Source organism: Falco cherrug, chromosome 9 (genome assembly GCF_023634085.1).
Source record: "Falco cherrug isolate bFalChe1 chromosome 9, bFalChe1.pri, whole genome shotgun sequence".
Classification (NCBI taxonomy): Eukaryota; Metazoa; Chordata; class Aves; order Falconiformes; family Falconidae; genus Falco; species Falco cherrug.
Window position 1 is genome coordinate 13,204,125 of NC_073705.1, and position 11,583 is coordinate 13,215,707.

General features: G+C 57.8%; 1 protein-coding gene across 1 annotated transcript in view; it reads left to right on the plus strand.

The window, feature by feature from the left end:
* Positions 1-11,348, plus strand: part of LOC106631359 (collagen alpha-1(I) chain-like) — a 90,651-nt gene extending 79,303 nt beyond the window's left edge. Inside the window, exons 42-69 of the mRNA XM_055721404.1 lie at positions 196-249; positions 465-518; positions 822-929; positions 1,384-1,437; positions 1,750-1,857; positions 2,191-2,244; positions 2,371-2,424; positions 2,677-2,730; positions 3,155-3,208; positions 3,961-4,068; positions 4,274-4,327; positions 4,488-4,541; positions 4,834-4,887; positions 5,372-5,425; positions 5,626-5,679; positions 5,988-6,041; positions 6,760-6,813; positions 7,907-7,960; positions 8,040-8,093; positions 8,260-8,313; positions 8,436-8,453; positions 8,626-8,679; positions 8,880-8,942; positions 9,244-9,409; positions 9,712-9,818; positions 10,053-10,133; positions 10,402-10,590; positions 10,990-11,348. Coding sequence (XP_055577379.1) covers positions 196-249; positions 465-518; positions 822-929; positions 1,384-1,437; positions 1,750-1,857; positions 2,191-2,244; positions 2,371-2,424; positions 2,677-2,730; positions 3,155-3,208; positions 3,961-4,068; positions 4,274-4,327; positions 4,488-4,541; positions 4,834-4,887; positions 5,372-5,425; positions 5,626-5,679; positions 5,988-6,041; positions 6,760-6,813; positions 7,907-7,960; positions 8,040-8,093; positions 8,260-8,313; positions 8,436-8,453; positions 8,626-8,679; positions 8,880-8,942; positions 9,244-9,409; positions 9,712-9,818; positions 10,053-10,133; positions 10,402-10,590; positions 10,990-11,139 — 2,070 coding nt within the window. The 3' untranslated portion in view covers positions 11,140-11,348. The remainder of the gene's footprint in view (positions 1-195; positions 250-464; positions 519-821; positions 930-1,383; positions 1,438-1,749; positions 1,858-2,190; positions 2,245-2,370; positions 2,425-2,676; positions 2,731-3,154; positions 3,209-3,960; positions 4,069-4,273; positions 4,328-4,487; positions 4,542-4,833; positions 4,888-5,371; positions 5,426-5,625; positions 5,680-5,987; positions 6,042-6,759; positions 6,814-7,906; positions 7,961-8,039; positions 8,094-8,259; positions 8,314-8,435; positions 8,454-8,625; positions 8,680-8,879; positions 8,943-9,243; positions 9,410-9,711; positions 9,819-10,052; positions 10,134-10,401; positions 10,591-10,989) is intronic.
* Positions 11,349-11,583: the final 235 nt, after the last annotated feature.

Genomic DNA, 11,583 nt, shown 5'->3' on the forward strand with positions numbered 1-11,583 from the left:
AGGGGCCAGCACTCCTCCCAGTTTGGCCATTGGCTTTCCCCAGTTGGATGGGGATTTACATGTCTGGTGCAGGGTGGGAGAAGAGTCTTGCAAGCCCTCCTGCAAATGCTGGACAGCTGGGGCAGGGAGGTCTGTGGGGAACCTGGTTGGAGGACCACCATGGCTGCCTGTCCTCATGTCTGTGTCCTCTGGCAGGGTGATGTGGGAGATCCTGGGCAAGCCGGCATCAGCGGGCTGGATGGCGAGCAGGTACATCAGCTGGGGAGCCCTGCCCTTCCCTCGGCTGGGGCTGCTTCAGCCCGCCTCTCCCCACGTGCCTTCTCCAGGGATGGGAAATGAAGGGAGGAGGTTGCTGATCCTCAACTAAACCAGAAGGTTAAAGCTGCGTCTGCATTAACTGAGCCAAAGGCTTTGCGCAATGTAAAAGAGCTGTGCTAGGGCTGGGCTGTGTGTTTCCTCCCCAGGGACCACCAGGACCACCAGGAGCAGAGGGTCAGCTGGGGCGCAAAGGCGAGCAGGTTGGTCCCTGCTGGGTGCTGGGGTGATACCGATGCAGGTGCTGGGCTCACCTGGCCCCGCTGCTGCAGGGACAGGCAGGCACCTAAAACCACGTGGGACTGTTTAAAATCCACCTGCAGCATGTTCATGTCCAGGGATTTATGTTGCTAGGCATGGTAGGTGGGTCCAGGTCCCCTCATAGTTGGGGGTACCTGTATAAGGAAAGCTGAGGTGGCTGTATGGTGAGAAACGATGGAGGGCAGAGCCAGGGTCAGCCGGAAAAGACAGCCAAGAGTAATCCTGGTTGTCTTAATCCTGTCCAGGGGGAGGCAGGAACCTGCGGAGCTCCGGGCATCAGAGGGGACCCCGGGGAGCCAGGGGATGATGGGCCAGAGGGGCTGCCGGGGAGCCCCGGGGAGCAAGGAAAGGAGGTACGTGTGCTGACTGACACCACCACGGTGGTCACTGCTGCCCACCAGCATCCTCTGCCAGGGAATGGGGACAGGATGGGGATCAGAAAGCTGTGCACCCGGTGCACTGGCTCCGGACAACTGCACGTGCTACAGCTTTGCCATGGATAGGCTGAGGTGTCCCCATGGAAGGAGGGAGCTGATGCTTTGGGTTCCCTGTGCTGGGCAAGGTGCTGCTTGGCTGTGCTCAGCATTTTGTCTTCACCCACTTTTAGGCCAGTGTGGGTCATAGCTGGCCGTGGCCTCCTGGTGCAGGCAAAGCCACACGGCCAGCTCTTACCCAGCACAAAAATCCTGGCCAGAGGAGGGTGGAGAAGCCCATGGAAGTCAGAGTCAGCTTTTAACCCACCCTGGGATGGTGCTGGGGAGCAGTTGCAGTTGCTGCATCTGATGCCGGTATTTCCCCTCTGGGCAGGGTGACACTGGTGATGCTGGAGACCCGGGTGAGCCAGGACCTCAGGGACAGAAGGTGAGGAGTGCCTGTAGCTCTTTCCCCTCCTTGCAGCACCCATGGAACACACCCATAACCTGCTCAGCATCTGCTGCTCCATTTGCCATGGTGGGGGCAGAAGCATGGCAGAGGTGTCCCCATGGCTGAGGACCACTGGAGATGCGGGGCTCAGACCTGGCATCGGCACCTCTGTTGAGCACCCTAGGGTGAACTTCTGTCTGCAGCACTCAGTGAGAGGGTGTGAAACACACCATCTCCATGAAGAAGCTCATTTAATTGGAATGCCTTTTCCTTCTTTGTGGTGACACGTCTGTCTGCATCCCTGAGCAGGGTGATGCTGGCCCCAGGGGGCTTCCTGGAGTGCCTGGCCTTGGAGCTGCCACGGGGGAGATTGGAGAAAAAGGCCATAAAGGAGAGAAAGGCCAAGAAGGTTTGCTGGCAAGTACAGAGAGGGGCTGCCTCAGCCCACCAGGCTCCCAGCATCCGTGCAGGCTGGTGGTTGGGGGCTGGGTGCCAAGGAGGGGGACCTCACCCCTGGCAGGAAACCTTGGGCTCCAGGAGCCACATAAAATACTAGGAATGGGTAAATGTCCATAATTAGGGAGTTTTTGTGTCTCATGGGCATGACTCCAAAATTGGGGTTTGTTGGCACAAAAGGACAGCTTGGATTTGCTGGACAGCCTGGGTTAACGTTGCCTCTGGCCAAACTCCAGCCTCCTGCCCCCCAGCCGGGCTGTGACCCTGCTGAACGTGTCTCCTTCTGTGTCCCAGGGCCAGGTTGGTGTCACCGGAGTTGCGGGACCTGCAGGAGCCAGAGGACGATTTGTAAGTCAGGTCACTTCCCTCCTCCCCTTTTGGCTGATCGCAGACCTGGCTGGGGAGGAGTGTGTGTGACTGGGAGAACTGGGCAGGGGTGAATCAATGGGGCTCCTTTGCTTGTGCCCTGAACAGGGTGGGACGGGTCTCCGAGGTCCTCCTGGGCTCGATGGTCCCGAGGGAGTGAAGGTATGACACGGTGATGGCTCCAGCCCTTTATGTGTGGGTGAAACACCCTTTTCTGGTCTTTTCCCAAGCTCTGCTTTCTGCTTCTGGCTGATGGGGGATGGGGTGGGGCTGGCTGTGGTGAAGGACCTGGGTCAGACTGGGGACCTGGGGGACCTGCCATGGAGCACTCCCTGTCTTTTGGCCTGAGATCCAAAGTCAACAAGGCAAGGAAGGGTTTTTTTGCAGACAGAGCTGTTTCCCCTTCTTCCTCAGGGAGAGCCAGGGCCACGAGGCATGGATGGACCCACTGGTGCTCCAGGATTAGAGGTACTGAAGCCTGGGACCTTGTAGACCCAGGAGCTGCCAAAGGCTTCCCCAGTACTTCACCACTTCTAATACAAACCAAAACCAAAGGATTTACTTCCCCTTAACTGCCCAGGCCAGGGGGCTCAGGAGTGAGGAGGGGGTTTTAATGCCTCATACCTTGGCACTGACTCCCAGGAGGTACTTATATGCCCCCACCCCAAAAATCAGACCATTTCAGCCTGGCACCCAGGGATGCCCTGTGGAAGACCCGTTCCTGTGATCAAATCGTGTTCACTCCCACGTGGTGCCCGGGTGCTGCCTGGGCATGTGCCTCGGCCAGCTGAACGTGGTACGAGGGAGAGGATGCTTAAAATACCTGCAGGGGGCCTGAGCGCAGAGCACGTGGTGGTGACGGGCTTATTCTAAATCCCCAACATCACCGCAGGGACTCGCTGGAGATGATGGAGTCAAGGGGGATGGTGGCAAGCCCGGTTTGGTGGTGAGTACCTGCCCTACCTCTGCAAAACTTCCCTGGGAAAAAGGTTTGGTGGCATCTTGTGATGGAGCAGCAGAGCCTGGGCTTGGGGCTGTGCCTCACCCTCACCCCGGGGGTGGCCACAAAGCAAGCTCTGGCAGCCCCGGTTCCAGGCAGTGTCTCCCAGGTCCTGCCCTGCAGTGGCTTCGTAACTGAGTCATTGTTTCCCTGGTTTCCCTAGAGCCAAACCTCCACAAAGGCGTTTAATATAGCTGTTAAAAACCGTGCAGAAGTGCCGCCAGCTGTTGCGCAATTAATGCTCGGCTGTTGGAGTCTGCCTGGGGCACTTGGTTTCCCCCTCTGCTGTCCCCGAGCAGATCTGTGGGTGTCCATAGGGTCAGGTGGCTCCAGGAGCCACCTGTGCTCAGGAGCACTCTGCCCTGAGATGCATTTTTATGGTCCTGGTCCTGACATGCACAGAGCCCCAGGTGTGTTACTGGTGCCCTGCACTCAGCAGCAGGATACATCCCATGTGCATCCCAGTTTTCCCGTGTTGCAGTGTCGCTTTACCCAGGCAAGACATGTCCTTAACTCAGGCAGTCGCCTTTCCTGGGAGAGGTTGGGATGCAGAATAAACTCTGGGTGGATTTGCAAAGCAGACAGCAGGAGTTGTGGCTTGGTGTGGTTGAAGCCCCTCAGGGGGCAGCTGCTCAAGCCCTGCTCCAGGTGGGCCTGGGCTGGAGTGTAACCTGTGCCCCCCTCTGTGTGCACCCCAGGGCGCAGCAGGTGCCCGGGGGCCAGTGGGTGCCCCTGGGCTCCGGGGCTACACTGGGCACGAAGGAGCCAGAGGAGCAGTGGGAGCCAAGGGAGAGCCAGGCCAGCAGGTAACTCTGCCATGGGGATGGGCAGGGGATGTCCCCACAGGGTGGTCTTCCCTGGCACAACACCAGCAGTCCCTGCGGGGAGCAACCCCAGCCCAGACGCTGGGGCGAGGCAGCTGGCTTTGTACGCGCCCTCCTGCCTTCCTCCAAATAACCTGGCGCTGATGCCAGCCTCATCTGTTGGTCTTTTGTCCCCTCATGAACTCAGGGTCCTCTCGGGCCACCAGGTGAAGCTGGAGCCCCAGGGCTGAGTGGCACCGAGGTGAGTGGGCTCCTCTGCTACCCTGCTTCTCTGCCTCTGGTTTTTCTGTCTCTGCCACTCTAACAGCCTTCCCAGGATTTGGGTGAATAACCCTGGAGCTTTTTCTTCGAGCTGGGTTGATTTTCATACTTTTTTTTTTTTTTTTCCCCCCACTTCCTAGGGCCTGGCAGGTGTGAAAGGGAAGCCAGGCAAGCCAGGAAAACCAGGGCAAACGGTGAGGAATGGGATGGAGCCATACTGGTTCTCCTGGCACAGATGGTAGGATGCTGGGATCTCCCAGCTGCGGTGAGATCCCACATGGGCAACATCTCCTGTTCCTACTGGAACGCCCTTGTTGCCCCACTCTGCCCAGCCTGCTCCAGAGAGGGGCAAAAGTCTCAAATGGAGACTTCAGCTTAGAGCATCCTCCTGCGCACGCTGTGGCAAGAGCAGGGAGGGAGACTGGGAGGAGACATCCCTGGCACATCATCCTTACGGAGGGGTTTCCTTCTCCTTTGAGATTTTAGGGGTCTCCAGGACAAGCTGGTCCTAAAGGCTGGAAAGGTCGCAAAGGAGAAAAGGTACCTTTGAAATCGTCTTCTGTGGATGGCACCTGGGGGGGAGACCAGCCACCAGACATGGGGTGGCTGAGCCTGAGCTGGTCAACCCCACTGTGGTCTGTGGAGAGAAACCAGGGGGAATCGCCCTGGGGGGACCTGCTTCTCCCTGCTGTAAAGGCAGCTGTGCACCAGTGCCTGGCAAACACAGACCCCTTCGATGCCTTTGGGCTGTCTTGGCTGGTTTTTGGGTGAGGGGCTGGCAAGTCTCCCCAGTTCAGCCCCACAGGGCTGCCTCCATCCTGACTCGGGTGCCCTTGGAAACAGGGAACCTCCCCTTCAGTGGCCAGCTGCGCACTATGGCCTTGGTCTCCATCCCCAGGGTCCCACAGCACCTGCTGAGCTCCGTCCCCATCTCCACGCAGCAAGCAGCCCCTTTTCCCCAGTCCTGGTTCAGGCTGTGGCTGGCCTGCTGGTGACCCACGTCTCCTGTCTCTTCTTCCCCCAGGGTGATATGGGGCACGAAGGGGAAGAAGGGGTCCCTGGAGAAGCTGGCAGACGGGTAAACGGCGTTGTTGTCCCCATGGAGGTTGGCAGGAAGCATGGGGCTGATGCTTAGAACCCACAGAGATCTTGCAGAGCACCCCCAGTTTGCTGGGGGCTCAGCAACCCTGGGGGGGCAGCGAGGGGGATGTGGGGCAGCCAGCTTAGTGCCTTTAACATGCCTGAATTGCTCGTGAGTCTTTCATCTGTCATTCCCAGGGGAAGCGAGGCAAAGTTGGCCACCGACCCCCGAGAGGTCCCCAGGGACCCAAGGTAGGTTGGCTTTGCCCCACCGGGGCAAGGGCTGCTTTGGCACCCTGACAGCTCAGGGGTGCTCTCAAGACAGGGGGTGCTCCCAACTACCTGAGCCCCAGCTCAGAAAACAATAAGCCAATACAGGGGCACCGCATAGCTGGAGGGCTCTGTGTCCCCAGTCCCTTCCAGCTCAAGACAAGGGTCTTCCACACCCCCAGCCCCCATGGGCTGCTTTCCCTGCAAGAGGCATCAGGGCATCACTCCTGCCTCCCCTCGCCCTGCCCCTCTGGGCTCACCAGCCAGGATCTCTCGCTTTTGCATTTCAGGGCTACCCAGGTGACAAGGGGCTGGAAGGACCCCAGGGCCCCCAGGGACCCTATGTGAGTATTAGTTTGAAGGTTTTGGGGTGACAGCTGCTCACTGTTTGGCCCCCACAGGTACCACTGTGCAACCCAGCTCTGCAGACAACCAAAGCAGAGACCCATTTAAAATAAGTGATGTTTCTAGGTGTTTTAACCATCTGTCATTTAACCATCTCATTGTGCCTTCTCCTCCCAAATTAGCATCCCAACAATGTGCATGCAGTCAGGCAAATCACGTAATTTCCAATATGTTGTTCTAGAGGCCAAATACTTCCCTTCCAGTTAAGTGTCTGATGCTCGGCAGTGCTGAGCACTTGTGGAGGACTGTGCCCATGTGCCCAGCGAGCTGCCATGGCTGGAGGGACTGGCTGCACTGCAGCAGCCAGCATTCCCCCAAAAAACCTACTCAGATGTTTGGGGTTTTTTTAATTGCTGAGAATTGTTTTTTCTCATTTAAAATAAAAATCCTGACTTTGGAAACTTCACAGAAGAAAGGTGGCATGTTCGGCAACCAGCTAAGGGACCTGAACTGCACTATTTAATGGTCTTTGCTTGAGGGATCCTCCTGAAAGCAAAAATCAAAGATATGATGAGAAAATACCTCAAAGTTTGTAAAACTGCCTGAAATTCTCAGAATCCTGGAAGCCACCATTGTGGCAAGGTTCCCCTTTGCCAGGGAGCCGACGGGAGCAGCTCAGGCGCAGGGTGATGCGGTACTGCATCATTTCTCTCTTAGGGCATCCCAGGGCTGAAGGGCATGAAGGGAGACCCTGGACCGAAAGGACCCAAGGTAGGTGATATGTACTGGGCACTTGAGTCCCAGGCACGGGGACAGGGGGACTCTGGGCTGGGCTAGCATTTAATTTGCTGGATGCCATCACTTATTCCCCTCTTCTTGAACCCTGATCGCTGCAGCATCCTTCTTTGGGGGTTGACCATGTCCCCAGGTGCTGCGAGGTGGGACCGTGAGGCTTTCTCCAAAACCAGGTCCTGTTCCAGCCTCTCCATCCTCCTGGAGTTGCAAGCAGCAGCATAGTCCTTTAATCCCCTGCTCTCAGTGTTGATGCTGATGCAGCACAAGCACATACCATCTCTGTGCCATTACTGATGAGCTGATGGATCCAACCTTGGCCTGAGAAGCAAAGCGTATCCTCACGGCCCCATCCATCAGCCATAAGGCTGTAAATAAGAGTGACAAGCAGTCCCTGGTGGCGGATAGTTGCTCACAGCATTCAGGAAAATGAAACCTCAGCATTAAATTTATTGCGAGCTAAATGAGCAATAGCAGAAGCTAAAGTCCAGGGTGTTCAGCAAGGCCAGAGCCTGGGAGAGGAGGCTGTGGGCAGCTGCTCCGCTGTGGTTTCTTCCCCTGCTCCACCAGATTTCAGCACACAAGAAATTTTCTTTGTTTTCCCAAAGGGTTTTCTGGGAAGTTGCGAGGTTGTCTTGAATGATATTTTAGTCTGGGACAAAATGCTTTCAGTTTTTACCCGTCACAGCTGAGGAGGGGAGGCAGATGCGCTATCACACCTCCTCCTTCCCCAGCAATATGGCTACAGTTAATTCTACCAAACCAGAAGAATGGAAGGTTTTTTTCAGAAATTTTGCACCCAGCTGTAACTGGGGATTTCCCATTTCCAACTGTTTGCTGGAGGCCAGGAGATATTCGACCTTGGGAAACGTCCTCAGGCAGGTGTCTCCTGCCAGGGTCAGGCAGCAAGCAAAACCTCTGTTGCCTACGCAATGAAACACCACTGATGGGGTAACTAGAGTAGGGTTCCCGAAGCCCACCGTCCAGGGCAGAGCCCCCCACCTCGGCCTGGTGTCCCAGGGGGTTTCTACCCTCCTCTTTGCCACCAGAGCTCTCCCTCACTCTCTCCTAGGGCGAGAAGGGCAGTGTGGGCGAGCTGGGACAGCAAGGGGACGATGGCTTCAAGGTGTGTGAAGGGGTTTGCTCTTTTCCTCCCCCCTCTTGGTCCCTTGTCACCCTGTGTGACACCCTTCCATGTCTCCTAGGGCAAGCTGGGACCCCATGGCATCCCTGGGAGGCCAGGACCCAAGGGACAGCAGGTAAGGGCAGGGTGGAGGGGGGATGGCAGGAACCAAGGTGACTATTTGGGGTGAATTCCTCATTTTTCTGTGCAAAATCCACCTGGGGAAGGGGCTGAGCTGTAGAAGGACATAGGGCTGGGAGATGCCCCATGCAGTGTCCTGACCTCCTTCGGTGTCTTTGCAGGGTGACACTGGCCCCCCCGGCCCACGGGGACACCCTGGCATCCCCGGGACACCGGTGAGTCCCTCACCCTCTGGGCAGGTTTGGGGTTCACTCCTGGACCCACCCGCAGTTACGCTGTGATGGGGCTTCAATCCCACCTGCCTCCGTCTTAGCTGGGACTTGTCCTTCTCTTCCAGGGCTTGTCTGGACCCAAAGTAAGTAGGGGGAAGCACCTGAGCTGGGCTCAGCCCTGCTGTGGGGCACCATCCCCCCCTGTCCTCTCCCCGGAGTGCAGGGTGGCCCTGTGGGGCACCCTGGGGTGCAGCTCAGCACAGCAGCATCTTGCCACCTTGCTTTTCTTCTCTCCTCCACCTTGACCTTTGGCAGGGGCCGAAAGGCTTCCCGGGGCTGCCGGGACCCAGGGGCACACCGGGCACACCGGTAAGCAGAGCCGCTAATGTCCCTCGTGCCAAAATTTGGGTCCCTTCTCCCTCGGGTTTGGCAGTGAGGTCCCACCATGCCATGCCATGCCATGCCGTGGGGATGGCCAGCTGCTGGCACTGTTGGAGGAGCTGCAAATGGGGGGGGGGGGGGGCTCGTGGGTAGCAGTCAGCATCACCAGCATTGTCATTGTCACCCAGGGTCTCGCTGGCCCCCCTGGTCCCAGAGGACCCACGCTGATGCTGTCCAGGGAGCAGCTGCGGGTGAGTGCATGGGGGCAAGGGCTTCCCATCCTGCTTTTGGTGGGTGTCGACTGGGGTGGGAAGGGGCTGACAGTGGTGCTGTCCCATCTCCCACTGCTTCTGAGGTCCTCTGTGCACAGGGGCCAAAGTCCTTGCAGAAAGAGCAAGCGGTTCTGGTTAATCTCTCTCCCACCAGGCTTGTCCTTGTGCCCTGCGTGTCCCATCCTCTCCCTGAGCACCCAATGATGCTCCTAGACAAAATAAGAGGTGGGGAGGGGGGAGCTAATGTCAGCTTGATTATATCCCCCTCTTTTTCTTTCAGCACCTAATTTATCCCTCCAACCACCTGAATTACACTGCGGTCTGGGCTCTGCTGGACACCTTGAGTCAGGAGCTGCAAGCTCTTGTCGAGCAACCCAACGGCACCAAAACCAACCCAGCGGCCACCTGCAAGGAGCTGCTGCTGGCTCACCCCAGCCTGCCCAACGGTACTGGGGTGCACACGGGGTCCCCCACAATGGCCTCACTTCAGGCCAGCCCTCCCTGCTGGCCAATGTGGGGGAACAGGCAGCTTCTGCAGTTAAGAGGGAATAAGGATTTGGGGGGATGAGCTCAGCTGCATTTCATGGGCATCCCTGGAGAAACAGGATGGCAGCCAGGCTGCATCCCAGGAGGATGGAAGTTGCAGCCAGGAATGTGCTACAAGCTGGGGTGGGATGGCACGGTACAGCATGGCATCCTCCTTGTTCCAAAAACTGGGTGCCAGGACCTCCCCTCTGCCTCCCTCCAGGGCAATACTACATCGACCCCAACCAGGGCAGCCCCCAGGACGCACTGGTGGCCTTCTGCAACTTCACAGCAGGGGGTGAGACCTGCATAGCCCCCGTCCACAACCAGGTATGGGGTGGCTTTCATGGGGCAGCTTCAGCCCCGTGTTATCCCTCGGGGCAGGTGAGGACAGGGGTTGTCAGGGCTGGAGAGGGGACAATGTGGCCGGTCCCTTGCTGTGGTGACCACTGCCATCCCAGGGAACTGTTGGAGCACTTTGGGGTGAGGATCCTGGTCACAAAGTTTGCAAGTCCCAGGGAACTGAAGCCTGGGACAGTGTGACATGGTCCCCACTCCCCACAGGTCCCTATCAAGGCTTGGCTGAGTGCCTACACCTCCAAGGACACCTTTGAGTGGTTCAGCGCCCTGCCCGGGGGCTTCCTGGTGAGTGCCTGGCCAGGACAGCCAAGGGGACACAATGCCCATCTCGTGGGATCGGGGGTCTTCCAGTGCCTGCCCTGCTGTGGTGGGAAGTGCCTGGGCACAAGGTCCCACTGGCTGTGCATGGTGGGATGTGACACCTCCTTCTGCAAGAAAATCCAAACGAGTGCTTTAGCAGACAGCTGAATCCTGCCTAGTTTGGAACTGGGGGAAGCACAGGTACCTCCAGGCAGCCCCCGCTACCCGGGTTTCTCTCTCGTTGCCCCTGCAGCTGGAGTACGAGGGGGCCAGCCCGGTGCAGCTCCGCTTCCTCCGACTGCACAGCCACCTGGCCACCCAGAAGGTCTCATACTCCTGCAGACCCGCTCCCGAGCAGGGCCAGCCCCAGCCCGAGAAGGAAATCCGCTTCCTGGCCGACTCCCGGGAGCAGAGCTATGCAGCCAGCCTGCAGGGCTGTGTGGTAAGCCTGGCTGTGGCCAGACCCTTTTCTAGTCCCCCGACATTTGCAGAGCCCCTCAGCATGGTTGGCACCCTCGGGGTTTGGGATAAACCTGGTGGATGCAGCTTCACGTGGCGGGATGGGGATGGAGAGCATCCTCTCCCTGGGCCCAAGGAGCTGCCCTGGTCTTGGGAAGCAGGCTGGGATGTGGCAGGGCATGAATGGGACAGGGGGGAGGCCACCTCCCTGGACAAGCCACGAAGGGCTGGGGATGGAGACCTGGCCATGCCCACAGGGCTGTTGGGTGTATCGAGGAGCAACCGGAGCAGCAAAGGGGACAGCGGGTGCTCTGAGAGGGTCCTCCAGGCCCACCAGCCGAGGGTTTCTGTGCCACTCAGATGCCCCTGGTGCTTGTTTCAGCTGGACAACGAGTCCTCCATCACCGACACCATCTTCCAGTTCACCACAGAGGAGCTCTCCCTGCTGCCCCTGCGGGACCTGGCCGTCTTTCACAATGGCGATGCCTCGCACCAGTTTGGTTTCACAGTTGGACCAGTTTGCTTCAGCTGAAACCGGTGACACCCAAACCGAGCCGGCCAGTTCACTCCCCACCCAAGAACTGTCCTGCTGGGGACATGCGCGGAGGCTGGGGGTGGCATGGGGCTCCCACCCGCTCCCCAGAGCTGCTGCTCCTCTTTCTGAGATACGTGTTTGTAGCTGCATTATGCCACGGACTACACTTCCTTCTGGAGTAGAAGAATATTGTTTACAAAATTCATTTCTTTATAAATTATATATTATATATATATATGTATGAAAGAAGGTGCTAATTTAATGACTGATTGGGGGAGGCTTGTGTAATTATAACCACCAAGAACTAAACTGTCTGCTGAAGAAAAAAACGCCAAAAAAAATCCCGCTAGCTTGGGAGGAGGGAAAGGAAAGGGGGTTTTCTTTGCCTCGGTCAAGTGCACAAATGCTCGGAGGCTCATCCCCCCAGGACCAGGCTGAGGA